Below are 25684 nucleotides of genomic sequence, written 5' to 3'. Positions count from 1 at the left end.
GCCGGGGCGGACCGCTAGTTAATAATGTAATACAAATCTGCAAATATAATAAACCTTCTACATTTTAATATTTTATGAATTTAACTTTCTTACGTAATATTGTTCGGTAGGTATAAGTAAATATCATAAATCATAAAAAACAATAGGTTTTCATATTTTTAACAAATTTAAAAATAAAATGTTATAAATTACATATACAGACAGATGTTCCTCCAATTAAAATCATAATTTTTAATCCAATGACTCTATTATACCTACTAGTAGACGCGGCATACGCCAACATAATTGCACTAAAAAACAGCGTAATTAATACATACCTACTTACTAACGCATTATCACCAATACAGTTCTTCTCTCTTTCACTCTCACGCACGAGACATAATACATGTCTCACTCATGTACTTCGACTGCCGATTAAAATATAAAAAGAACGTCCAGCCACGACGCTGAATGGTGCGTGGGTGACTAAGTGAAACTCGGGCACTTAGCTGAGTTTTTTCTTGCCAAAATAGAGAGCGGGTAACGTATCTAGCTTTTTTATATATCATAGGTTTAATCCATCTACCATGTCAGAAGTCAGCACTTATCTACAGGCTACACGTGTATCGAGGAATGAAATCATTCTCTTTACATTCATTTATAATTCTGATAAAGCATTTTAAATGAGTTTGTATTTAAACGTTTTCTTCTTTAAATAATTAATATTAAATTAATTATAGAATTAAGTTACTTACCTACTTCATCAGTCTATCAAGCTTATTAAATAATTTCGATTGAATACATGTATGTTGGGTTACCTGGAAGAGATGGCTCTGTAGCCATAAGGTCGCCCATTGTGCAATTTATGTGTATTCTATTTTATGTAATGTCTGTAATTTGGTGTGTACAATAAAGTTCTCATTCATTCATTCATTCATTCATATATTGTATGTAATTTAGTTTGGAACAATTACACCAAAATAAATTTACGCTTCGAAATTAATTGATATTCATTTAACGGGTATTAATTATTAAGTCATTTTTACATATACATTTAATCAAGAAAGATTCAAGTAAAAACGCGAACATCGATGAAAAAATATAATTAAGGTGCGTTGTGGCTATGATGTTTCTCCTTTTAAAATGCTTCACTTAACGTCACCTTGTGATTTGTTTTACACAAATAAAAACTAAGACCTCATTCACACGAGAGCTTTTTTAACGTCCGTTAAAAAAGCGTCCAAATAGAACACATGCATTCCCAAGTATATGTTCACACGTCAGCGCTTTTAAAGCGCGACGCTTTTTTATCGCGCAGTGTTCTATTTTCAACGCTCGGCGTTGGGCGTTAAATAAAATAGACCATAGGAAACTTCTTACTATTATTCAGATGAGCGCTAAAAAAGCGCCGGCGCTGCGTTCAGTATGCCGCACGCTCGCTCAGTGGTAGCACGTGTTTGTTGTGCTTATAATCATCAGAAAATCGATACGATGTCGTGGATTGTTGATCCCGAACTATTAATTATAGATGTGGAGTCTCGTCCGTTCCTGTATTCAAAATCGTTATAGACATTTGAAAATAATTAAAAAAATTCCGGGGTATTGCCTTAACTCTTCGTACAGTGTCACAAACTGCCCTTTTAAGTATCTCTGTTCATTCAGAGGATGTACCCAGAATGCCTTTTGTTTTCTTTTTCGTCTTTTAATAACACAAATCGCTAGTGCCATTAATTTAGCAGAAACCATTTCCACGTCTTACTGAAGCCAGAGACGAGACATGAGTGATTTTAAAGCGTTAGTATGAACAACCACAGAGAGAACGTTTAAAAAGCGCCAACGCCGGGTTTTAACGCAACGCTTTTTTAACTCTCGTGTGAATGAGGTCTAACACAAACCAAAATGCAGCCATTGTCCAATTGCTGTGAACAAACAACTCCTCAGACACAAGACTGTGACGTCACTGTTGAACGAACAAATTAGAGCCAAGATTACTTCGAGCTTCGTACACTAGCTAGCTCAGTTTGTACACTGAATTCAATTTGTGGTTCATTCAGGTATTAAATTGGGTGGTTAATAAATATAAACGCTTTTAATATTGGTCATATGTTTTAAATAATTAACTTCTATTCATATTCTTCAATAGTAATTAACATTCTTCGCCAGAAAAATGACATGACGGTGTCAAAACATCGTTTTAGGTATAGACTACAAGCCCGCATAGGACAAAAATATGGGTCAAATGAACCACCAGGGGACATATCTAGAACGATAGCAGAGCAAAAAATAATAAGATTCATCACTATGCCGTCACTTGTAAGCTGTCCAACTGAGTGCAGATGAGAATTGAAAAGTACAGGTAGACTCGGTAAATTTTGGTCATATATTTTTGTACGGCATTCTTAACCATCGATAGATCCATTAAAAATAATAAGAAACCGCTCAGTGCCGTACAAAAATGGTGGTCCACCAAGTCGGAATTTTTATTTAATTTCCGAGAGTTACCGGGGGTAAATTTGGTCATTTGACCATGTACGGCATCTGTGTCATACTATTGCTATACTGCTTTGAATCCATTATTCCGCAACGCCGTACAAAAATCATGGGGACAAGGGGAAAAAATCGAGAGTTGTAATCCCCTCTCTTTCCCCACTCCAGGGGGTCATTTGACACAACACGAAATAAATTTATTTTTAAAGTATTTTATGCATAGATAATATTTTTTCATGTGCCGTACATTTTCGTTGGTTCAAAGGGGAAAAATATGAAAAAGAAAAAAATCCATATAACGAAATGTTTGCTTTATATTTTAATAATAAAATATAAATATACATTAATATTAAGAAGCTCGAGGTGGTTAATTATCACCTTGGAAATTGACAGTCAGGTGGAATGGACTCCGTTAAATTGATGAACTAATAAAAAAGCTATGAACGAAAAGATGTGAATTATATGCAATCAGTCCATGTATACAGGTAAAGTCACAAGCAAATGCTAGTAATATATACATATTCAAAATGTACAAGTAAAGCGCTTTCAAATGGTACTAAACACTGCATATTTATCTTAACTTTATTTTTTTACTCTGTATGTTTTGTCCGCTAGAGGGCGCCACATTAGATTTTGTGAAACCCCATATAGCCTTTAGCTAGCTAGTCGCTGGTTATCCAGTGAACAATTCAGACGCTTCTAATGATATGTCATTTGTCGAATTCTGATAAGTAGTTTAGAAGTTACGAGGGAATAGATGAACATACATACATGACCTGTAAACAACCATAACCCTCCTTTTGCTTTGCCGTAGTTGGGTAAAAATATGTTAATGCCGTACTGTATCAAATGGCCATAAAGCACCCTTAAAATTGTAGCTTTCGTCGCTTTCATCAGCCTAAAAGATGTGGTCTGCACAAAAATGTACTGCATCGTTTTTTCCTAATTTATCTATGTTAATACTATTTAAAACAACTGATAAAGTGTAGAAAACTATTATATTTCATTAATCTACGATGTTTAAACTTTAACAAAATTTCTGGTTTTGCATTTCTCTATAACTTTTTTTAGAACGGTTTCTTTTGAACGGCAATACATAACAATTGAATTTTACAATATCATGTTAAAAAAAAAGTTCCCGTACAGGGTCAAATGACCTTACAGCTCTTTATATTAAGAATTCGATGAAATTAAGATGATTATTGGTATACATTTAAAAGAACAATTATTTTTTGACGGCATTGCTTTTAATAGTACTTTTGAGTGCTAGATAATGTTTTGGAACCGAAGCCGTACTTAGTCAAATGACCCCCTGGAGTGGGGAAAGAGAGGGGATTGCAACTCTCGATTTTTTCCCCTTGTCCCCATGATTTTTGTACGGCGTTGCGGAATAATGGATTAAAAGCAGTATAGCAATAGTATGACACAGATGCCGTACATGGTCAAATGACCAAATTTACCCCCGGTAACTCTCGAAAATTAAATAAAAATTCCGACTTGGTGGACCACCATTTTTGTACGGCACTGAGCGGTTTCTTATTATTTTTAATGGATCTATCGATGGTTAAGAATGCCGTACAAAAATATATGACCAAAATTTACCGAGTCTACCTGTACTTTTCAATTCTCATCTGCACTCAGTTGGACAGCTTACAAGTGACGGCATAGTGATGAATCTTATTATTTTTTGCTCTGCTATCGTTCTAGATATATCCCCTGGTGGTTCATTTGACCCATATTTTTGTCCTATGCGGGCTTGTAGTCTAGTAGGTACTTCAGAGAATATGTATCGCTATTGTTTTTGCAATTGCTACTTTGACTCATAAATAATATTTTTGTCGGAAAAAAAGACCTATGATATTTTCCCCTCTTACTCTGGCCGGTCATTCCTTGAAACACCTACATATTATAATATCGTTTTTCTCGTTCATTTTTCTCGGTAGATGGGACCTTACAAAACGGTGGCAGTGTTAAAAACCAGCTGTTCATAAACTTGTAAAATACATTAGAAATTTTGGGCAAAAAGCTCTTCCTTCTTCTAAAAATTTGTATCATCAGTGGACTTTCATTCCTTACCAATATGAAACAATATTTACAGTGTACGTTCTGTATTCATATTATATTGTCTTGCAATGAAAATTGGAAGCAAATAGCAAGCCAATGTAGAATAAGTACACGAGTGTAAAATTCATATTTATATATTCAGAGCCGTTCACTACAGCACAATTTCAGCATCGAGTCTCGAACAAAACAGTTTTATTTTCGATAGAATTGAACAATTTTAGAGGCAATATGTAGATAGGATTATTCTATTTGATGCCGTGTTTGCTTATTTCAATAAGCTCTATGGAACCTATCGTACTGTATTTTGTAGTCTTATATTTTTAAATAAAAGGAGTATTTTCAGTAATGGGTGCCTGGAATAAGAATTCAAAATTCATAACAATTTTGTTAAAATAACAAAAACCTTTTTGTAGGTTCCTCAGTTGTGTCTAGAGATAAAGTTAAACATTGTTTTCTCATTAGTTCATATAGGAAAAAAAGCATTTTCTTTTAAAGAATGAAGTTCCTATTAGCCTATTTCCGTGACATCTTCCACTCCATCTGAATTTACTTACAATTATTTACATTAAAATAAATCTATGGGCACATTTTTTGATCAAATAGAAAAAAGATTCAGCTTGTTGTTAAATTTCGTCTAAACGTTAATTCTAGGAACCTTTTATCCTAAAAATGTATTCGACAGATTCATAATGGATCAACCGAAATTTATTGATTGACCACAAATTTAGGAAACAACGAAATACAAATATCTTTGAAAAAGGGTTATTTTCAGAAGTGAGTCAAAACCGAAACGTTAAACGAATCTTTTGTTGGAAATAACACGAAAACCTTCTGAATAGAGTTAAGACGTCACAAACACAAATTGACAAAAGACTTCCGTAAGCGAGGAACGTGTTTTTAGACTCACTATTGTAGGTTAGAAAAATAACCCTGTTCTTTTATTCCATGGAACAGCTTTCTGACCGCGCTTTGCATTATCATGCGATTTAACATACGCAGTTCTTACATCTATTCCACGCTTATAAACGTAGTGTCGTGACCAAGTGACCTTGGCCGTTTTCAAGGCTATAAACTATAATTTGATAAAAGGAATCAAAACCGTTTCAGTAACTTTTAAATTACGAAAAATATTATAATATAGAGAAACATACCTAAGTATATTATATTATTTATTAGAAGATTTATTAATATTTTTAACGTGATAACGTTTTTTAAAATCGTTTTAGTCGGGTGACATGTTCAGAAACTTGTGTCACACCAAAACCTCACGAGCGCGATCGCAGGTATAACGAGTAAGAGACGGACCGATCTCCCGTCTCATCTCGAGCGCTGCCACTGCATTATGTTATCACGTAAACATCTCGATCGTAAACCTACTTTACAAACAACCAATTTTTTTTATATAATAACTTGCTATGCTTGCTTGCATCATGGTACCTGTATTCAATGTATGCTCGTCTGCGCCCTGATGCTACTTTTATAAAACCAAGAGATAGGACTTTGGCTTTACATCTCCTATAATAATTGTTTTTATCATTCAATGGATAAAGTTCCAACCGTTTAACATTTTCATTTACAACAATTTCTCCATGAAATCCTAACATTAACCAAAAATCTCAAAACACCAAATCCACATACTTAGATTTTAACATGAACGAGGTTAACTCCTAACATGATCGAGAAAATCATTCACAAGGCACCAAAACAACTCGAATCAATACACTCGTAGGAATTAGTAGTCCAGTCAGGGAGAGAACAATTAGCAATAGTTTTTCCTTTGCACTCATATCACGAGTGGGATTTTATAAAGTTTCGGGATTTGTGGAGAGCAAGTGGAGAGTAAAAGATTTTTAATGACAGAGCAAGCAAAAGGGCAGATAGGCCACCTGATGTTAAGTGGTCACCACCGCTGGTGTTTTACCAGCCTTTTATGGACAAAGAAATTGGATTGTCAATGTAAATTTTAATAAGAACCAAGATTTTCTCTGTAGGGCCAATAATGTTATTTTAATACTAACATAGTTTTTAAGGTAACAAGATACTAACAATTATATGGATATTGCAATTATCTGAAATAAATCAAATAAATCAAAAAAAAATTAATTAGGAGAAGAAGAAGAAGAAGATTTTCTCTATACTGATGCTAGAAGCATCAATAGCGGATTTCAGTATGTTTCTTTGTTTTCTAATAATAAATTAATAAAATAGCAAAATAAACTGAAAATTTTGAAGGCGATATGAGCGTGTACGTACGATTATCGTTTTACATACAAATATCAAGCTTCAGATAACAAATAGTATATTCTGGATTTGTTTTATTCAAGATGTGTAGTTAGAAATAGTTGAATGCATGCTCGATGTTTTCATATTTTGTTTTTCTAAAATCAACAGTAGCACACAATATCATCAATGGTCAATATATTATTATTTTAATGACTATTAATTTAATTATCATCGAAAATGTGACTTCCAATTACCGTAAATTTTACTTAAAATAATGTTAAATAATGTATTATCATAAAATTATTCCACATTATCATTTTGGCGAAAACAATTTAACAATAAAAGTCATATTACGCAATATTGTTAAAACAAATTAATTTACGTAAAGTTAATAGCAATGAAATATTATTATCATGTTCATTTAATCCTTTTAATATAAATTATAACGCATAATGATGGATCCACACGATAATACAATATTGTTTTGATATAATACTAGCTTTCCGTCCGCGGTTTCGCCCGCTTTGTCTAAACCTAATAAATTATATACTCAAACCTCTTGAATCACTCTATCTATTAAAGAAAACCACATCAAAATCCGTTGCGTAGTTTTAAAGATTTAAGCATACATAGGGACATAGTAAGCGACTTTGTTTTATAGGTACCTACTAGGTGGTGATTATCTAACTAGTTTCTAATATGTTTTTTCCAGCACAAAAATTGGACCGTAATTGTTACAAATCCAATATGCCTCATCATTATTGTTAAAAAAACACTATTCCTTAACCTTACTCCTAAAACCATGAGAGAAAATTAAGATAGAAAGCTCTTTGTTTCCAAATACGAATGGCTTTGATATGTTCCTGTATTGATTATATTCTCTAAAGAATTACGACTTTAAGAAACAAAAAGAAAATCCGTAATTTGAAAGTATTCCCTCTGGCAAGAAACACACAATACAATAAAAGCTCAAAGTAACTTCCCTACATGCAAATGAACTCGTTCTTACGATAATGCCTCACAATTCAGAAGTCAATAGACTCGAATATCGATTGTTTTCAAGTAATTGTCATGCAAATTGGCATCCCCACATGGCAAAGTTTCCTTAATGAAACCATAGTATAAAGAGAACAAGTAAGATATCTTCGAACAAAGGTACATCGCGGTACGCGGAGCGCTTGGCCACACGTACGTACGTACGCAAGCGTGACGTACGCACACAATGCAGCTCGGTTCCTTCTCATGGACCGGTCAAGTGAGGACCGCGCCATTACCGTGAGCGGTCGGTGTTTCAAACTCAAACTCAAATGTTTATTTATTCAATTAGACTTCTTTTAGAAGCACTTTCGAATCGTCATTACATATTTTTAACATTTACCACTGATTCGGAAAGCAGTAGCTCTGGAGAAGAACCGGCAAGAAACTCCATAGTTGTTCTTTTAAAATCATGTCAATATTACAATTCAATTTTGCATAGTAAGATTAGTAAGTAACTTATATCTAACTACATTCGTTTGTTTATATTTATTTAAAACTAGCGGTCCACCCCGTCTTCGCCCGTAGTACATATTTCGTAATAAAAAGTAGCCTATGTTCTTTCTCAGGGTCTAAAGGTTGTCTGTGCCAAATTTCACCAAAATCGGTTGAGAGGTTTAGGCGTGAAAACCATACATACATACAGTCATAATTACAAACTTTTCCTCTTTATAATTTTTATATTTTAAATTGTCTCTTTATTCTATGATCAAACCTCGCATTATCATGCAAATTGGACATGCAAGTTAATCGTGTGGACCCACCATTACGGACACTCATTTATCTGAATGATATTTCATTCATGAAACTTCAGCTATGATAAATTTTAACTCTTCATTAACACTCGGAAAAGGTTTGGCGACGGAAGTCAGTAAATGTGGGTATTTTTGAAAGAATTTCTAGATTTATCTCGAAGGTAACGAGGTGCATTTGGAACGTGTCAAATCGGTAAATGGAGTTAAAATATTTCGTATAATTGACAAAAAAATGACGTGTTGCACTCGGGGACTGCCGCGGTAAAGCTATTGCATAGCATGCCTTCAAGCCACACCTCCGAGCCCGTCGGAGTGGGGAGCGTGAGGTTTTTTCGTTACGGAATTTCTCGATTCGGTCCCCGCGCTCAAGACCCGCGATAGAAGCTATGCAATAGCTTAAAAATATAAAAGATTTACCTACCAAAGTTTTATCGCTACAGTTTCATTAAAAAAATAAAATACAGATTTAATAGTGTTAAAATACTGCAATAATATTCAGTAATAGTTTACATTTCCTTATAAGCAAATACACACATGATATAAACCCTAATGCCCCAAACAATTAACTTCGATATCGAGTAATAATTAGATCGGTAATCAACAAGGTGATAGCTACAAACTTGAGACAAGTTGTGTAGGTAACTTTGTAATATCAGTGAGAGTCTGTTTAACTAATGATACGGTTTCGATTCGTGCTTGCAATTAGGCGGATTCACAGAATGAGCAGTAGTAGCTCAGTGGTGAGGACCTAGGATTAAAAATTAAGGCAAAGGTACGGACAGATTGATTGAATTGAATTGCATGATTTAAATTATAGTTATTTTATTTGCGCATACATCGAGAGGAAACCGGCACGTCGAAAAATCAAAAAGTTCGATAAATGTGACATCTGTCATCGCACTTGGCCAGCGTGGTGGATTATGGCCCTTACATATTGTAGTTCTAGAGGCCCGTGTCCCAGCAGTGGGAACATATATTATGTGCTGATGATGATGATGTATATAAATCTAAATAATCTATGTAAATATATAAATGAATAAATATAATAACGTGGGGTAAATAAAAAACACGAAATGGATTTTTTTGTTTTATTTATCTCCAGTTCCCTTATTCTGTTTATTCGGATCGGGTAAAAAGTACACAACGCTTGCTTGACCTGGAAATAAGAGAAATATTGTTATATTTATGATATTATATTTTCTCAACCCTTGTAGATATTTTCATAAAAAATTATTGTAAAATTATATAAATAAAGTTATATATCAGTAACATAGATATACATTTGTTGTTTCATCGTAGTAATTATAAAAAAGTATTGGACTAAATAATTAAGATGTAAAAAGATAGACGATGATGTTAAGATGTTCGTTTCTATTTTATGTTAAACCTACTATCAGATATAGCTAAAATTTTGCAAACAGATAATGCTCACATCCGAAATCTATCAAAAAAATTAGTTGTCTATAAAGTCGGTTTACTGACGATAGTTGAGCGTGACAACGTCCGATTGTGCTTCTTTGTCGCTCGTTCCGCGCTCTCGCTTGCACTTCAAACCTAACGGAACGCCTCAGAGCGAGGTAACGCCGCATGAGTCATGTTTTTTCGTGCGTGCAGCCGGCTCCATCGAATTATAAGACGTTGTCACGTCAAAATGCAAAATTAATACAAAAAAATATTCATAGAACATCTGGATACAGAGAAACACAAGTATGTAGATAATTATATAACCATTATAATACAAATAACAAAATAATAAACATAACTGGTAAATACTTACAAAGACAAGCAATCGAAAGCGTAAGGAATGGTGCCATACACCCCATTTCTAATAGTACTGGGAACAATACGTTTCCCAATAGAGATCCCGTTCTACCAACTATCATTACTATTGAGAATGCTAATGCTCTGAAAAAGAAAGGTATATTTTTATTAAACATTATTGATAATAAAACACATTGTTACAAAAAGCATAATACTGAAAAAATTTAACATATGAAAAAGAAAAGATTAACAAAATATAAAAAAAAGACGGGTTGCACTCCGGGAGTGCCGGCAGAAGTGAAAACTTGATTATTAACGTTCAGCATGTTTGATATTTTGGAATGGTATCCGTCTTACGATTGGAATATAAGGGCTAAAAAAAAATCCGTCTTACGCTTTTTCGATCAGGCCACGTGTCCTGACGCGAGTTTAAGATTTTAAACACAACGCCGCTAAAGAAGTTTTCACTTCAAAAACAAATAATAACGAATGAAATATTTTACATTGAAACTAGTGTTAAATAATATCAACGACGACGAATATTATGATGAAGTTAACATTTCTAAAAATACCAAAGAACTGTATTTATTCTGTTCTACATATTTGTTTGTGACGTCAAAGAAAACACAGTCTTAATTATGGTCTTAATACATATTAATTGGATATTAAATCTATGCCTCCTGAAATAAGTTGCCTCCTACTATAGAAACCGTATACTAAAGAAGAAATAAAAATAAAATGGACATAAATAATATCGACAGATTACATTTCGTTATTGAAATAATGGAAAAACGCCTGGATTTTCCCGCAGGGCGTGTAATCCAAATTAAACCATTGCACATTCAATTTCACATTGAAAAGGAATTGAAAAACATCGCTGATGTAAACTGTGTTATAAAATAACATATTTTTAACACACTACATGAAAAGATTTCTGATTAATCTTTTACATTCAAGCTTCTACTACATTTCAACTCCTTTAAAATATCAATAACAAGAAAGTTTGTGAAGAAGAAGAGAAGATAACTATTTCATGCAAAAACAGTTGATCGAATCTGTATAATCTATGGCAAAAAAATAAAAAAAAATCACCACAAACTACCTACCTACTACTACAGTTAATCCTACACGAAATAAGTCTCGAATTCCTCCCAGTTATTTATAAACAAAACATTTCAAATTATTCATTTATTTTTTATAACACTTTATTGTACAAACGTGAATGGACAAAACAAAAAAAGACATGTGGCACTCGGGGGCTGCCGCGGTAAAGCTATTGCATGCTATGCCTTCAAGCCACATCTCCGCGCCCGTCGGAGTGGGGAGCATGAGGTTTTTTCGTTACGGAATTTCTGGATTCGGTCTCCGCGCTCAAGGCCCGCGATAGAAGCTATGCAATCGCTTAAAAGGACAATATTACAAAAAGGCATAATTTGTACAAGAGGCGGCCTTATTGCTGAACAATAATCTCTATCAGGCAACCTGGTAGGAAACTATATGTGTGAAGGTCGAGGGATAGCGCACAATAAATTATTAACATTAACATCAGAACTCTCACCTTAACTTAGTAGGAAACACTCTAACAAGAATGTTTCCTTGCAGAATACTGCTCGTCTGAACCAAAGCGCATGTAACAGATATCAACAAGGCGATCTCAATCGACGAGCTTGTAAAGTACAACCCACTGGATGCTGCAGCACATGATATTTGTATCAAAAACATTAGCAATCGATGTCCCAAGCATTGAACTACGAAACCAGAGGCTCCACTGAATATGAGACTCGTCACTCCGAGGATAATGGCGTTTACGTAAGTCTCTGTTCCGCTGACTTGCTGGAATAATAAAATAAACATGATTAAATGTTTGTAATGGTTATGGAAAAACACAATCCTTGAATAGATTGAAGTGCAATAATAATGCTGAATACAATAAAACGCGTTTAAAATCCGTTCAAATCCTTCTAAATGCGAAATACTCGCGTAAAATCGAACACTAGAAAATATTAGATTTAACTGGTTGAATATAACATTTTAAGCAAATATTTCAAAAAATTGTTCCCATTTCCCGTCATTTGACTTTAGACATAAAATGTTTTAATAATTTTGTAATCTTTTCAGATCTATCAGATGATAAGTTGATGAATTGAATAAAACCAATTTTATAATCTTTTATCAGACGATAAGTTGATGAATAATTGGTTAAAACCAAGTACATATTAACCCTACAGTAGTCGCGTGGTCTACACGTGTAATCCAATGATACAAAATTGAAAATTTCTAAAAATCTAAAAGCTCCAGTTATTTCATCCTTCGTTTACTCTAAGTTGAATAATTGCCGCATGCACTTAGTGCAGCGCGGAGAGACGAGTGCGCGTGGTTGTGCAACAGGAGCTCCGCAAAATTCGCGGTCTACGTACGTATGCCGCGCGACCAACTACGTAAGTTTTTTGTTGTGACTGTTTCATTTATTTTTTACAAATATTATATTGTGATTTTAAAAATAATTTTACAGACTTATAAATTATTAATTTATAATGTGTTTATTTCTATTTGCATGTAAAAACAGTGTTATTTAGATAATTATTATGGACAACAGACGAAGATACTGATCGAGGTTTGGTTATTGGTGGTGCATTATAAAGCTGAAGAGTTTGTTTGTTTGAACGCGCTAATCTCCGTAACTACTGGTCCGATTTGAAAAATTATTTCGTTGTTAGATAGCCCATGTATCGAGGAAGACTATAGGCTATATATCATCACGCTAAGACCAACAGGAGCGCAGCAATGCGGGTGAAACCGCGGAGCACAGCTAGTATAATATAAAAACAATGGCAAAAACATTCAACCGGACCTCTAACACAATCATAAAAATAATGAAAGAGAAATAAAAAGACTTACCGGTACGCATGTAGTGTTAGATTCAATTTGAGACTTTACAGAGTTTTTCCAATTAATCATGTTACAGAACTGCCCGAACTCTCCGTGATCTTTGTGATAATGTTCAATTATTGTTGATATCTGAGGATACCATAGCCTTAGGCAAGTGTATCTGAGATAAACCAAAAATATTACGTAAGTATAGAAAAAAATGTGCTTAATTGGAACTTGGAAGTAGGTATGTATTATTTTTTTTATCCTGATTTTGATAAATGTTTTGAAAAATAATTGAATAACTAATGGTGTGGAAACTACAATATTATCTATATACTAATACTAGCTTTCCGCCCCGGCTTCGCCCGTGGTACCTACATGTTTAAACTATCCTATCTCTCAAGTTGGATTGAACTGCACATGGTGTGCGAATTTTATTATAATCGGTTAAGTGGTTTAGGAGTCCATTGAGGACAAACATTGTGACACGAGATTTATATATTTTAAGATTATGAAGCTGAAGAGTTTGTTTGAACGCGCTAACCACACGCTAAACACAACTACTAGTCCGATTTTAAAAAATTCTTTCGTTAGATAGTCCATTTATCGAGGAAGGCTTTATAGGCTATATTATAATATCATCACGCTAAGACTCAGGAGCGGAACCACGCGGATGAAACTAGTGTAAGATATTATATAATACATACGCAAAATATCTTATTTCTTAATTTTGTAAGTATTTCAAAACAATTAACTTACGTGGATAGGCATACAAACGTCATACTGGATATTAATACAAGATTATAAATATTCCTTTTATCAAAACTATCTTTTACTTCGAACAAACTTCTCACTATTTGCTTCTTAATTCCTAATTTCGCTTTTGGCTCATGTAGTTTCCCACGTTGCAATGTTTTTATCTAAAAAAATATAATGGGAATAAGAATGTAATTATAATAGGTATATACTAATACATATTATAAAGCTAAAGAGTTTGTTAGTTTGAACGCGCTAATCTCAGGACCTACTTAGATAGCCCATTTATCGAGGAAGGCTATAAGCATAATATTATATATCATTACGCTCAGACCAACAAAAGCGGAGCCACGCGAGTGAAACCGCGAAGCGCAGCTAGTAAATAATACGTGGTAGCATTTAATAGAATAAACTACATATTTAAAGTAACACTTGACTATTAGATGATTGCTTTTGAATATATAAAACTAGGTAAATCTGCAAAACATTTTATGTGTTTGGGCATATAACAAGAAGGCTTCGATCCAACATATTTGTAACATTTACTACTTACAACATCATATAGTATCTCCTTATAACATTGAAAGTAGTCCAAATACTTAAAGATTATAAGTACAATGCAACGAAAAACGCGAGTTATTACCGAGTATATTGCCCATGAGTTATCTTATCTTTTACAGTTTCATGAGTTACTAGAGGTCCACCCCGGCTTCGCCCGTGGTACATATTTCGCAATAAAAGGTAGCCTATGTCCTTTCTCGGGTATCAAAATATCTCCATACCAAATTTCATGCAAATTGGTTCAGTAGTTTAGGCGTGATTGAGTAACAGACAGACAGAGTTACTTTCGCATTTATAATATTAGTATGGATTAGCTTTTAAAAGTCAATAATAGAAATAAAATTAAAATCAAAATTATTTACCGGGAAATCGTCTTTATCCTTCCCTGTGTTAACATGATACATTGTTTTCAGGACCTCCAATGCCTCCTTGTCGCGTCCCTCTGAGAGCAAAAACTTGGGACTTTCCGGCAAAGAGTAGTAAAGAAGGAACGCAAATAAACTCCACAACGAACAAACATATAAATAAATATTCCATGAATGTAATTCTGAAAGCAAACATATGTTGGCAAATATTGTTTGTGATAAAATGGATCTTTGTATAGCTGTTTCTTATTATTGTTGTTTGAGTTTTAATGAGTGTTTGAATAAAAATTAAATTAAATAAAACAGTGCGAAAGCACGTTTGTGTTTTCATTTTATCGCCTAATCTGGTGCTTTATTAATTTGATTAAAATTTGACAGCAATCATAGATATAGGTAACTATGATGTATATTAATTGTTTAATCCAGCACCTTATGTGATGAAAACGGGGGATGAATGTAAATAATAATATTTAATTTATTCCGCAAGTGAATGAATATGTATATGTATATGTATATCATTTATGTCGAATCAAATAACATTATTTCAGTACTAGTGCACTCAACAATGTTCATTGAATTAATCCTAATTGATAACAAATTAATATTAACACCTGTCAACTAACATCACTAAATAGAGCTAATAGGAGGTAAATTAGAGTTAAATAATTGTATACGATCTGGAACCCACGGCGTCGCTCGCGTGGTACCCGAGTTAGAAATATATGGTCTAAACTCTAATCTATCTCTGTACCAAATTTTATACAGATCCGATCAGCTGTTTTTGCGTAAATAAATATCAAACACTTAACCATATATTTTTACAAACTTGATTTTGATGATATTATTTGGCATTATGTACCAGTCGCATAAACTTGCCTTCCTTGCGTATGTGACACCGCGCGAAACAGCTAGTTGAAATATTTGTCTATGATCTATACTAATTGTATATAAGATGAATAATTTGTTTGGACTCGATAAATTGAATTCAAAAATTCTTTCACAATTTGACATGTAGGTACTTAATCCCTGACTGCTATACTGTATATATAATACTTATATGTATCACTATACAGTATACAGGGTGTCCCATTGTCGATGTACTATGCTCAATGGCACTTGTAGTTTGGGAATGAAGTATATAGAAACAAATACTCATATATAAATAAAAATTAGATTACTCACCAAAATAGCCTTTCCATATAACAAAATACAGTTGAGTTTGAGGTAATATCGCCCATGACATGAGAGCAACAACTATAAGGGACAGTGACATGAATGAGCCGAGCAGTAATAGTATTCTGTCTCGAATTTCTTTGTGAATAAACTCTGATAACATAGTGGATATCGCCGTGTAGGATATAGTCATGCTGAAAAGGTCAATGTATTAAATTTCGTGACATATAATAGATTTGAAGTATAGTGAATGACGATTATATAACAGACAAATTGTACAAGTTTCAGGGGGGGAATCAAACTTTTAACTGTCACCAACTGTGGGGTATAAGAAAGAGGCATTTATAGGCCAGCTCTCATACCAATCTAAAAGCAAGTATTATTTCCAGTATAAAAAATGACTGAGCTATAATATAGGCTATCTAGCGCCATCACTTTCCTAAACTGGAATTAAGACTGCTTTAAGACATCATGGTAACGTGATGGTAACCGTCCAGGTTACCCCTACATATTGAAGGCTATTTTAATGTTTTTTTGAGATAAAATATGCCAAGGACAGTTAGAATTGACCCAAAATGTAAAAAAAAAATCTATTTTTCGTCAATGTAAAATTTATTGTTTTACCCTATATATTGACACAGATGCTTTAAAAATAGTTAATTATAATACGGAATTTGCAAAAAATGCTATCAATAAATAATCTTTATAATAAAAATGAATCGCTGAATGTGTTGGCAAGCGCAAAACTCGAGAACGGCTGGACCGATTTCGTAACATTTACCACGGGTGAAGCCGGGATGGATCGCTAGTTAGATATAAAACTGATTATTCTTTCATGGAACAATGGCCCAATGGATTAACCAGATTTGCATAAAGATGCATTCGATTGTAGTTTATGGAAATGAGAGTATCGTGATGTATTGCTTTTAACATCAATATTTATCGGGTGCGTAAATTGGTTTTTAAATCAGAAAAAAATCACAACAACAAAATCATAGATTCACGATCATGACTGTTTAAAAAAATTACGAAAATATATTTATTTCCCTGTAGTAATAAAGACACATTTTATAGTCTTTTTAAATTGATTGAAAAGGCATTTTGAAATACTAAAATAAGCACGTTATACAGATGTAGCAATGAGTTAGTGTGAATTTTCGCTATATTTTTAGTGAATCCCGAAAATTTTAATTTCAACTTGCTAACAAGCGTAGGAGTTTATAAAAACCTATATCTGTTCTGGAAAAGTTAAAATATACGAAAAGGTATTGTTTGTTTGAATGTAAATTTAATAATAAACTAGATTTCCTCCCGCGGCTTCGCCCGCGTTTTCAAAGAAAAACCCGCATAGTTCCCGTTCCCGTGGGATTTCTGGGATAAAACCTATCCTATGTGTTAATCCAAGTTACCCTCTATATGTGTGCTAAATTTCATTGAAATCGGTTCAGTAGTATTTGCGTGAAAGAGTAACAAACACACACACATCCTCACAAACTTTCGCATTTATAATATTAGTAGGATAATGAATTATTTTTATCTATTACGAGTTGTTTATTCTTTTACTTCATAACATAAGCGTTACTGTAAATATTGAAATATTTAAATGTAAGATGATTAATTATCGGCTAATTTCTTAAGTTGTTTAAAGATAAATCACAAAACACTATCCAACGTATAAGATATTCAAAATTATAAGTTATTTTAATATATAATAATAATTATTAACTTATTAAGTAAATTTACTTTAAATGTGCCCAGACATTTTTAATCGTGTTACGTGTACAGGGGGGTAGTAACTAAGTGCTTAGTGCTTGTCACTTATACTAAGTGCCAATGTGTAAACAGGGAAATAAGTAAGTATTATTTTTTGGCGAATAGTACAAGTACCATTTCGAATGGCTTGTCACAAATACCTCCTACTAGCTACGTGTAAACGTTACTTCTCACTTGTCAATATTGGAGCTTAGTTGTGTGTCAAGCACTAAGCACTTAGTACAAAACTTAAACTCGAAATTAGGCATTTGAAAGAGTGTTGTATCTGAAGATAGAACAATTATTAACTTACTAGCTTTCTGCCCGCGCCTTCGCCCGCGTTTTGAAAGAAAAACCCACACACACACACACACACACACAAACTTTATCTCACAAACTTTCGCATTTATAATATTAGTAAGATTTAGTAACTTAACTTTGAAAGACACTCCAAATTGTGTTAGGTAAATGTTCAACATAACCTCAAAACACTTACGCAATACCCTGAAGGAATTTAACAACTATCAACATCCAATACGTTTGACTGGAACCTTCTAGAAGGCCGCACAGAAATACTCCAAAGTGACCGCTAAGTAGAAATATCCGACGGCCAAATGTATCTACTAAGAATCCGATGAAAACGCTCGCTCCAATTTGCCCTGAAATAGGACCAAATATTAATAAAGACGATATTTAATCATAGACTAAAAATAGAATTTCTTTATTAAGACAGATATCTACTTATATTATAATTAATGTACTGTCTGTTTGTAACGTTTCACGCCTAGAGCAGTGAACTTATTTAATAAATATTTATTAGTCGTCAGTTATTTATTAATATTGTACATAATTTTTTTTAATACACACAACTATTATATTTAATTACATAAAGTAAAGAAAAATCAGGTATTGAAACATGTTATAAGAAGGGTTTAAACGTGAAATTCACGCGAGTGGCAGTCACGGGCGCAAAGCTTGTATTGTAACTTCGAAAAAACTATTTCAATTTTTCATCATAGATTATCAGGCTTTCTTATTTTTAAAAGTTACATCAATGAGATATTTTAAGGATTTGTGAATGAAATAGCGATCTCAAAATCTGTGTACTTTCTGGAGTAAAATATTTGGAACAAAAATAAAACACTATTTCTGAATTAGGCTTAACCTTTAAAATCGTTTCTTATAAAATTTATGAATTACATCTATATCATTATACATAGACAAAGTAAAATACATTCTAATCTATTAACAAAATCATAAAAATACCAAATGTTAAGTCAATTTAACATAATAACACTTACGCGCGTCGTACGCGGTATTTACTGATTTATTTATCTAATTCCTTATGTATTGTAAAAATATTCACATGTGTGTAAATAAATAATTACCAAAATAAGAATTGTCTTACCAAGAAACGGTATAGCATTCAGCCATCCTTTCATCATGTTATCCATGTCTAAGTCACATTCTGCTATTGGTAGAATAAATGACGACGTAGTAGTCATCATAATAGTAGCAAGCATGCCACATAGCGATGCTAATAGCAACCGTAGGTGAAACCAACCGAATTTACAAATTTTCAACGCATCTTCTAATACTAGCATGGAATCATCTTGAGTGCCTAGAAATAGAAATATTGATTAATAGAACATGAAAAATGAAGTAGTCAGAACTGCCGAGAAAAGTTAAAACTTGAACAAGAAGCTTTCAATCAAAAAGTATCTCAGATTTCTACATAATATGCTGCCGTAAAAAACTGAGTTCAATTATTGTTATTTTGTCAAAGATCTATTTCTTCAACACAAATAAACGGTATTTTATAAATACCACATAATATGAGCTCGGTTGTTTTTAACTGCTTGCTTCTTAATGAGTCAAATATTGACGATATAAAGAATTAAAACGTTAAATCATAGATAAAATATTACGTCGCTACAACGAATTATCTCGGGCCTTCACACCGTTTACAGTCTCATGTATTTATATTTTACAGAACGAATTACTATTTCAGTACTAACTTTAGTCAAAATTTCGAACATGCCAGAATAACTTTAACCTTTTCTTATTCAGAGCTTTTCATAACATACCTACTCCTCCAAATATTTGTTTAAAAACCTTTAAAAAGGCTTCATAAATCTAGTCATTGCAATATTCTTTTGTCAGTTCTAAATCACTTTCACACAAATTTTCATTAATTTTTATTTGATTTTCACACGCCACAGCATCTTTAACGTGTAACTATATGTATTACTAGCGACCCGCCCCGGCTTCGCACGGGTGCAATGCTGATACTAAAATATACACTACAGAAAAACTGTGAACGTTGTATATAAAAACATAGCGGCCCGCTCCGACTTCGTATAGATAGCCTGGCGGCCGGCCGGTACCGCCGCAAACGCTACGTCCCGCAATTTTTAAATCTGTAATATCTTCGAAAATATTCACTTAAATCATACGGTGTAAAGGGCCATATAGATCTATATTAAACGAACAATGTATTCAAGGTATTTAATTGGTTAAGGATTAATGCTGTATTGGTTAAAATCGCATCGAAAATTAGCCATTATTTTTCGTAAAAAGTAAATGACAAAAAAATGTTATTGTGGGTTATCCATAAGAGATAGACATATACCATCGCGGACTTTTCTATAGACCTTTTCAATGTGTATAATACTTAGTACATTATTTTGATAAAACTCGTAGGGTTCAGCCTGCGTTTGCAATGTAAGCGGAAAAAATGTAATTTTTTACGACATCACTTTAGAAACCTCAAAAATAACAGTACTTCTCCACTATTTAATGGATGTTATTATACATATAAACCTTCCTCTTGAATCACTCTATCTATTAAAAAAAACCGCATCAAAATCCGTTGCGTAGTTTCAAAGATTTAAGCGTACAAAGGGACATAGGGACATAGGGACAGGGAAATCGACTTTGTTTTATACTATGTAGTGATAGTGATGTTTTTAAAAATCTCACCCATTTTTACGTCTCAAATTTATTAAACATTAATTACAACACCAACAATTACCTTCATTTTCATTGTTTTCACTGTCTACTGGTAGGCTCACAGTCATTGCAACTAACTTTATATTTCGACCACAATGGTAACGTAACTCTGAAGTATTTTTAATTAAGAATAATAAATTCTAACAATTATTGCGAAAAGTACACTTCTATTAACAATGAAGTAATTTTGCCGAGTGAAGGACGTAAATTACATTTATAAAACAAATATTGGAATATGATAAGTGAGTTCATTTACTGAAGAAGATATTATTATAATGATGATTGTACATAATTTTAAGTTGTTTGAAGACGTGTTTTATGGATTTTATCTTTTTCCTCTTATTGCTCTTTCTTGATGTGACAATGTTTAAATAGATCTTCGGGTGGGGCTTTTGAATCTTTAGTTTCAAATGTGGATTGGTTCACAATCTGAACATAATATTATCATCTCAATAGCAACACTTTAATCTTATTTTGTCTAATAATTTTAAATGCCAATCAAAACTACTCTATACATTCCATCTATTTGAGAGGTAGGATGTGATAACAAGGAATTTAGCAGGCTCACTACGCGCAAATTATAAATTTCATTTCCCAGACGTAAATGAAAACCGCTCCACTTTTTTCTGAACACACTCCACTAAAATATGATACACATCGGAAATCATATTAGGTATACACACTTAGTTCTGTCACAAAGGAACTTCTGTCACCAACTATGGGCATGATATATGGCAGATGTATTTAAAACCCAGTTCTTATACCATGATATCTTATAGCAGTATTATTTCACGTGTGCAAAACTGAGAGCGCTATATAGGTCATCTAGCGCCATCACTTTCCCATACTGGAAATAACACTGCTATAAGACATTATTAACCCGGGATAGAAATCTAAGAACATATTTTGATCATTATCTAATGCTGCGTAGAAGCAGTCAACGCGGTATTCTACACCCTACTAACAGCTATTAAAAAACAATTTATTAACTAGTTTGTCTAGTTATCCAACCATTGCACCAGATATTGCTAATTCATTCCGTATTTAGTACTAGAAAGTTGTGTAATAAACATTAAGTTGCTAGGATTCCACACCTAAAACGTAAAACGGGACCCTACTGCTAAGACTTCGCTGTCCTTTTGTATGTCTACCTATTCGTCCATTTGTCACCATGACCTAAAAGTTTAAAAATTTTATTTCAACAAGTGTCTACTTACGATAATTTTAATAACTGACTCAACTGCCAAAAATTATCCTTGTTAAAAGCCTCACAAATGCGCCATCAAAATTGTCCATTTCTCTTTTTACACTCCATATTTCATAATCACTATTAAAACTTATTTTCCTATCCTTCATTATCAGCAATGATTCGACTGCATAAAATCATTAAAAATGCGTCGAAAATTTAAAAAATAAATACGTCAAAGGCGAACTCAATTAGAGAGATGAATGGCTTAGCATTTCAGGATACTGAATTAAAATTTAAGTTTTAATGAATGCTCTTTACGAAACCTGCATTTAGTTCGGCGGTTTTAATTACACACAAACGTCTGGGGCATGCTGAAGATGTTGGTTTAGTTAGTACGGGATTTTTAGAACCAACGACTGTGTTACTAGAATATAGTCGTTAGATCTAAAATTAAGCAAACTTTCTAAGAATAAGATATTCTGTAATATTTAAAAAAAACATGTGTCAAGCACACGTGGCAGAAGTGAGACTTCTTTGGCGAGATTCAAAGATACCAAAATCGTCGCTTTACTGCATTACGTGACGGTATTGCCATGACGCGAACTTGAAATTTTATTCGTACCTAAAGATGTTTAGTCGTATCGTGTAAGTAAAAATATCATCCAAAAATATCCTTTTTCCACACATAGCACAGTTTATATGATCTAGCACAGCCTCAAATGGACCCTAAATTACTTTAGCCTGCAGTTGCACTAACTTTCAGCTATAGTTGGTTAATTAAATAATGGAATATTTCTCTAAATTGTAGTTTCAGTGTACCTAGTTATTTTCTTCGCGGCACGGTTGAATTTGGTTTTGTTTGAGAATGTGGTGAAGTAGAACAAATTATTATGGATTAAACCTACTCTGTTCAAAATAATTTAATCATTTCGGTTGTTTGTATGTTTAGAGGGTCGGTTTTCAGTTCATTGTATTTTCAATAAAATAAATATATATTATATTATAAATAAATATCAATTTCTTTATATTTCTGCATAAGGTTTTGACGGTACAAAAAATGAAGAATGGTCCATTGATAATTGTAAACTTGGGACCATTTGAACCTCACGTAAAAACGTGATACCTTGTTGGAAGTTATGAAAACAATGTCAATATACATTCGGTGAAGAAAATAAATGTTTACGGAAATATTATTAAAAATTAAACGTTCAACTACGTCATAATATTACTACGTAATATAAAAACAATACGGAATTATATCATCAGAAGCATTAAGATAAGATAAGTTGGTTTGTTTTACAGTTTAATATTACAAAATTTAATAATCTAGCGAGTTTTGTGGATCGTATTTTAAACAGAGTTTTAATAAATATTAATCATACGTTTTACAATACATAATAGATTTATCAATCCCTACTAATATTATAAATGCGAAAGTAACTCTGTCTGTCTGTCTGTTACGCTACCTCTCAACCGATTTTGATGAAATTTGGCACAGACAATCTTTAGACCCTGAGAAAGAATACCTTTTATTAAAACACCACGCGGGCGAAGCCGCGGGCGGAAGCTAGTTGTTAAATAAACAATTAAAATTACAAATTTATTATTTCTATAATATTTTTATTACGTAGATAGGTACATACATAATGATAATTATTTTATTCAAGTATTTTCCTTACAATTATTTCGGTTTAGTATTTCTCTCGAGTCTATTTTTAACACGCTTTTATATATTACTAGCTTTCCGCCCGCGGCTTCGCCCGCGCAGTCAAAGAAAAACCCGCATAGTTCCCGTTCCCGTGGGATTTCCGGGATTGCGTCATTTTCCCGGGATAAAAAGTAGCCTATGTCCTTTCTCAGGTATCAAAATATCTCCATACCAAATTTCATGAAAATTGGTTCAGTAGTTTAGGCGTGATTGAGTAACAGACAGACAGACAGAGTTACTTTCGCATTTATAATATTAGTATGGATTATCAAATTGGTTAAAAATTCCGTTAAATTTTGATATAGATCCCAACCTAAGGATACGATAATCTTCCGGTTTAATATTAAATGAACAGACCAACTATTACAGCAGCCTCGGCGCCTCGCGAAGCAATTTCTGCGTGAAGCAGCTCGGTCAGTGTGGACGTGGCTCAGCCGAGGAAAATGACATAGGCGCTCTTTGAAGACCTAATAAATATAAATATAAATATAAATATTATAGGACATTATCACACAAATCGACCTAGTCCCACAGTAAGCTCAATTAAGGCTTGTGTTGTGGGTACTAGGCGACGATAAATATAATATTTAATAAATACATATATATAGATAAACACCCAGACCCAAGAACAAATAATTGAGTTCATCACACAAATATTTGCCCTGACCGGGGATCGAACCCGGGACCGTCGGCTCAGTAGGCAGTTACTTACCACTGCGCCAACCGCGTCGTCAAATACCCTAATCCATTCAATAAAGTTATTTAATTGTATGAGCACTGAGCAGGTATTCAACTATTTTGTAGAAGTAATATCACGAGAATAGTAAAATCGATGCACTTTTGTGGCAATAAGCATACGGCAGTCGCGAAATATCGCAAAGAATTTAATAAAACAGACAGGATTCTCGCAATTTTATTTATTGAATATGTTTTCAAGAGTGACAAAAAGACGGTGAGATCTTGATTTTGTATTTATAAATTTGTTTGGAGATTGAAATGATAATGGTAATTTAAGTGATGATAGTTTTAGTACATTAAATCCGTCAGTCCTCGGATCACAGACACAATAGAAAATCTATTGTGTCTCGGCCCGATCGGGCCGCTCGGTGGTCAATGGGTTAACACAAGTAGTAAGAGATCTTGAGATTTATTTTTTGGTTTATGAATAAATTAGAATTATTGGGATTATGGATAGTGGTGTGATTAATTTTAGTAAATAATTCAAGCACTTTGTTGTAGGAAGATAGTCACTTTATTTATCTTCAAATAGAGTATCGAAGGTATGTCTTAACAGTCTGAAGGATACGAGTGAACTACACACAAAGAGCTATATAACTCAACTGTTTTAGGGTCTATACAACACTCAAAATTATACCTTTATTTATGACTCTCTTCGAGTATTTCTTACCCGTACTTCTAGGAATCTATACAATAAATATTCACAAGGTTTAACATGTGTTACCAAGTGTTGAGTGTATACAGGACTCACAATAGGTTTACCAAATGTGCATGATAAAAAAAAGGTCGTTGCAATAAATCACACGTATAGTGTAAGAAACGTAATTGCTTTTTAAGAGAGAAACTTTTGTAAATGAAATCAATATTTCAACACGCCCCCTCAAAAGTTAATCTCTTTTCCAAGTTACAATTTTAATTGCAATTACATATTAATACATATACAATTATATTAATACATCATGATAACCAAAATTCTAAAGTTGAATACAATACTCTTAATACTGATCGACATACCTTCCGCTTACTCTTTGTCTGGGACGGTTGTTACTAACCGTATACATAGTGATCCGACATTTGTCTTCACGATAAGGGAAACCCAGGAAAACCTTATCAGATCATTAAAAATATATAAGTTTACATCAAGATACAACTTATTTACTAATCAATCTTCTGATGCCATTTTCGCTCTTAACTCCAGGAACCTCCCTGGTAGTGGCTTTGTCAGCATGTCTGCAATTTGAACACCTGTTGACAT

The 25684-nt window shown here is 33.2% G+C and overlaps 1 protein-coding gene across 11 annotated transcripts; it reads right to left on the bottom strand.

Moving 5' to 3' along the window:
* Nucleotides 1-9617: 9617 nt before the first annotated feature.
* Nucleotides 9618-21807, bottom strand: LOC149899529 (synaptic vesicle glycoprotein 2B-like). 11 transcript variants are annotated; one of them, XM_090113633.1, is made up of 12 exons: nt 21675-21756; nt 21478-21510; nt 20817-20903; nt 19191-19403; nt 18279-18441; nt 16040-16224; nt 14855-15039; nt 13935-14095; nt 13203-13353; nt 11863-12137; nt 10321-10448; nt 9618-9699 (listed from the first exon to the last, which is right to left on the bottom strand). In XM_090113633.1, the coding sequence occupies exons 3-12, from the start codon at nt 20860-20862 to the stop codon at nt 9632-9634; spliced, it is 1575 nt and encodes a 524-aa protein (XP_089969759.1). In that variant the 5' UTR covers nt 20863-20903; nt 21478-21510; nt 21675-21756; the 3' UTR covers nt 9618-9631. The 11 variants fall into 11 exon arrangements, with proteins under 11 accessions (XP_089969759.1, XP_089969760.1, XP_089969752.1 ...); XM_090113634.1 differs by having other exon boundaries at nt 21478-21513; nt 21715-21729; XM_090113626.1 differs by having other exon boundaries at nt 21696-21710.
* Between the last annotated feature and the right edge of the window lie 3877 nt (nt 21808-25684).

Source organism: Colias eurytheme, chromosome 20, assembly GCF_061535395.1.
Source record: "Colias eurytheme isolate Ceu_HAF_F1 chromosome 20, ilColEury1 Martin Lab GWU primary, whole genome shotgun sequence".
NCBI classification, from domain to species: domain Eukaryota; kingdom Metazoa; phylum Arthropoda; class Insecta; order Lepidoptera; family Pieridae; genus Colias; species Colias eurytheme.
The sequence above is the reverse complement of the archived record's forward strand: the minus strand, read 5'-3'. Positions and strand labels throughout refer to the sequence as shown.

Coding starts and splice junctions, on each gene's coding strand:
- LOC149899529 (XM_090113626.1), bottom strand. Junction 12,138..13,202: donor CTAACACTACATGCGTACCG/GTAAGTCTTTTT, acceptor TTATTATTCCAG/CAAGTCAGCGGAACAGAGAC. Junction 10,449..11,862: donor GTGTTTCCTACTAAGTTAAG/GTGAGAGTTCTG, acceptor TTTCTTTTTCAG/AGCATTAGCATTCTCAATAG.